The sequence below is a fragment of the Ursus maritimus genome, unplaced genomic scaffold (genome assembly GCF_017311325.1).
Source record: "Ursus maritimus isolate PB19 unplaced genomic scaffold, ASM1731132v1 scaffold_14, whole genome shotgun sequence".
NCBI classification, from domain to species: Eukaryota; Metazoa; Chordata; class Mammalia; order Carnivora; family Ursidae; genus Ursus; species Ursus maritimus.
The window spans coordinates 52,775,712-52,779,106 of record NW_024423786.1 but is presented as its reverse complement, the minus strand read 5'-3'; the positions used below and the strand labels follow the sequence as shown (position 1 = coordinate 52,779,106).

Here is a 3,395-nt window from a genome sequence, read left to right as displayed (position 1 = left end):
AACGAATCCCAATTCCAATTTGAGTTTGAAGCCAGTGTTGAGACTCTAACACCGGGCTAAGCCACTGAGATCAGAACCCATGCTGAGCCCCTGCCTCATCTGGTCCCCCAAGCCCTGGAGCACTGCCCACTTTGCAACTTGAAGTTTTTTCTAGCTCAGAAGCCACCAGCAGGTGGGGCCAGGTCCCCACAGAGCCATCTGTCCCATGTGGGCTCCTGGGGCTGTCCTCCTGGGTTCCCCCGGTTTGTGTACTGACTGGTCTGTGTACTGACTGGTATGTGTATTGGGAGCCTGGACGCTTACAGCCTAACTTGAGCCTGGGGGCTCTGGGGCGTCTGTCACATAGACACTGAGGACCAAAGGCAGGACAGGATGAGGGTGGGACCCGCAGGGTTCTCTCCCGTTTCATCTCAGTGCCTTAAAGAGATTAATGAGGTGTGAACAGATTTTATGAGGGAGGTGACAGACTTCCGAGCCCCAGGGCCCGAGTGTCTGGAAGGAGAAGTGGAGTCAGAACCAGGGTCTGTACAGACAGTGAAACCTGATTAGGTCCAAACGGATGCGACTGGAAAATGGGCAGGTGGAAGGGCGAACTGGATGAGGGCCGAGGAAAGACCTGGGCCCGGTGCCCCAAGGACAGCTTGTCCTCAGTTTCCCGGCGCAGACTTCGGGAGGAGGGGGAAGGCAGGATGCGGTGGGGGTGCTAATGGACCGGGCCTTGGCGGAGGCGCGTTCTGGACAGGATCGAAGTCCTGCCATCCGCCCTGTGGCCGGAGGGAACCAGACCATTAGTGGGCCCAGCATAGATGTCTGGAGCCGGGCCGGCCCGCAAGAGCGGGGTGACCTCAGGTTCTCCCAGCGACGGGGTGGGGTAAGGACCTCGCGGGTTGGGGTTTTAATGTCTTGTCCCTTTAAGGAATGGTTGAAGGAAAAGAGAAAAGTAAGAACAGTCCCGGGCGGGGTAGGTTGGGGAGGATAGGAGGGGAAAAGGGGCCCAGGGGATTCGGAAAATGGGTGGGGGTCCTTTAAGGCGTCGGTCCAGTGGCGGCTGGTGGCAACTTTCCTTTAAGAGGGGGCGGGGCGTCCGTTGGACCCCGCCTCCTGGGGGGTCCCACCTTTTGGGCGCTGTTCTGGGCCTCCGCGCAGATGGGGGCGTGACAGGGCCTGCGGGGGCGGGTCCTCGCCTGGAGTGGGCGGGGCCTGGCGGGCGGGGCCGGGCGCGCCGCTCCAGGCTGAGTCTCCCGGCGGCGGGCGGCAGGGACCGGGCGCGGCGGCGGCGGCGGCTTCGGCGGGAGCAGCATGGATTGGGGCACCGAGCTGTGGGTGAGTCCGATCGGCCCGGCTCCAAGTTCCTCCCTTTCTGGAGTCCAGACCCCCTCCCCCTTTGCTTCTGCAAGACCCTAGCGGGGGCTCGGCGCTTTCCCCTTCAGAGACCCCTGGCGTCCCCGCTTTTCGCCTTCTCTCGAAGTTTCCCAGGGCGTTTCAGGACGCCCAGGGCGAAGGGCGACCTTGCAGGAGCGGACCAGGGAAACTGAGCGCGGGGTGCAGAGTGAGGAAGGCAGAAGTCCTGGGACCAGGCCGGGGCCGCCGGGCGAGGTCACCTATTTTGAGCACCCTGGCTGGGCGGGCGGCTTATCTTGCGGCCCTGGGTCCTCAGTCCGCCGCCCGCCTGTCCGGCTCAGGCGGGGGGAGGGGACCCCTCTGGCCACTTTCAACCCCACGTGGGCTAGAAGTTCTGACCGCCCTTTCGGCGCCTCCAATCAACACCTAGGGGCTTGGGAGCTGGGAGGGGCTCTGAGGCCGAGCCTCAGAGCCCCTCCCCATCCCGCCCCAGGCACTGGGAGGGGCCGCCCTAGGCAGCCTCTACCTCTGCTGTGGAAGCCCCAGAAATTTCCCCTTGTCCTAGTCGGGACCTCTGATCCCTCCTTTTTATGGGGGCGGTGGCATCCCTGGGGTTCTGGGTGCAGCGTGGTAACTAGATTCCTTCCCCCACAACTCTGGAATTTCTTTCGGAGGCGCAGTGGAGTCAGTGGGGGAAACTGAGTCACATATGGGGGGGACCCCGGGAAGCATGGCGACCCGGGGAACATGGTGCCTGTCCCCTGGACATTCTGGGGCCCCCCAAACTGCGGCGAACCCTGCCCCTCTGGTCCTGACTCACGCCGGGCCGGCCGGATTTTCCGGAATCTTGGGAGGGGGGATTAGGGGAGCCGGGGCAGGGGGGAGTGGCTCTGACCCATTCCACACCCCTCTTGGCGGTCTGGAGACCGGGACCCTGTAGTCCGGCTGGGGCCCCGCCCCTGTTCCTTGGCCCTTCCCGGGAAGGGGAGGGGGTTCCCGCCGGTTTCCTGCCTCCCCCCGCACCGCGCCGGGGCGGGGCCGGGAAGCCACACCTTCTAGCTCAGAGCCTTGAGGCTTCTCCCGCGCCTGGTCCTTCGGCCGTGGGGTCCCGATGTCGTGATCCCGAATCCTCCACCCGCTTCCAGGATCAGTTTGAGGTGCTCGAGCGGCACACGCAGTGGGGGCTGGACCTGTTGGACAGATATGTGAAGTTCGTGAAAGAGCGGACCGAGGTGGAGCAGGCTTACGCAAAACAGCTGAGGTGAGACCCTCGGGTGGACCACCTGGGGCTTCGGGAAGCGTTGGCCGGCCGGGGGCTCAGTCTTTCTGCGTCTCTCCGTTAGGAGCCTGGTGAAAAAATACCTGCCCAAGAGACCTGCCAAAGATGACCCAGAATCCAAGTAAGGATGGAGAGGGATTGCCAGGCTAGATTTGGGGGGCCCCCGGGGTGTCGGTCTCACTTCCTCTCCCTCAGCTAGGCTACCCAAGCAAGCCCCTCACCTCTTGCTTCAGTTCCCACCTAGAGAGATGAGCATGGATGCATGATCCCGATCACCTGTGCTGGAATCCCAAATCCACTCTTCCAGCCCCATGACTCTGGGCAATTGACTTGAGTTTTCCATTTGCCTCTCCTATTAAGTGAGTGAGGCTCAAGCAGTTACCAAACAAGTGACTCTGGGAAGTTGAGTTATGTTTTATGCCTGTTTTCCTCACCTGTGAAACGGGATGATGGTGATGGCCTTGTAGGGCTCGTGCGAAGCATAACTGAGATAGTGCGGTGAAGCATTGTCTAGCCCGTAGTAAGTGTCATGGGAGCATTTCGCTTCATTCCACGTCCCCAGTTCCAGAATCCAAAAAGCTCTAGAAATCAAAAGATTGTTTTGGTAGCTTGTTTGGCAGCAACCTTTGACCCGACCTGACTTAATGTTCATCCCATCCTTGGTTTTTATCCCACTTTATGTGAATATTAATACCCCTCGCTGCAAAAACATTCATGGTGTTTGATTACAGGATGTTGCCCCTGAACCCACTGGGGTGATGCATAAAAGATGGTA

General features: G+C 60.8%; 1 protein-coding gene across 3 annotated transcripts in view; it reads left to right on the top strand.

Annotated features, from left to right (window-relative positions):
- The first annotated feature begins 1,202 nt into the window (after positions 1-1,202).
- The window catches only part of TRIP10 (thyroid hormone receptor interactor 10), a 10,493-nt gene continuing 8,300 nt past the window's right edge, over positions 1,203-3,395 (top strand). For all 3 annotated transcript variants that reach the window (XM_040629473.1, XM_040629472.1, XM_040629471.1), the window contains exons 1-3: positions 1,203-1,323; positions 2,487-2,602; positions 2,685-2,741. In XM_040629473.1, the coding sequence (XP_040485407.1) occupies positions 1,300-1,323; positions 2,487-2,602; positions 2,685-2,741 (197 nt within the window). In that variant the 5' untranslated portion in view covers positions 1,203-1,299. The remainder of the gene's footprint in view (positions 1,324-2,486; positions 2,603-2,684; positions 2,742-3,395) is intronic.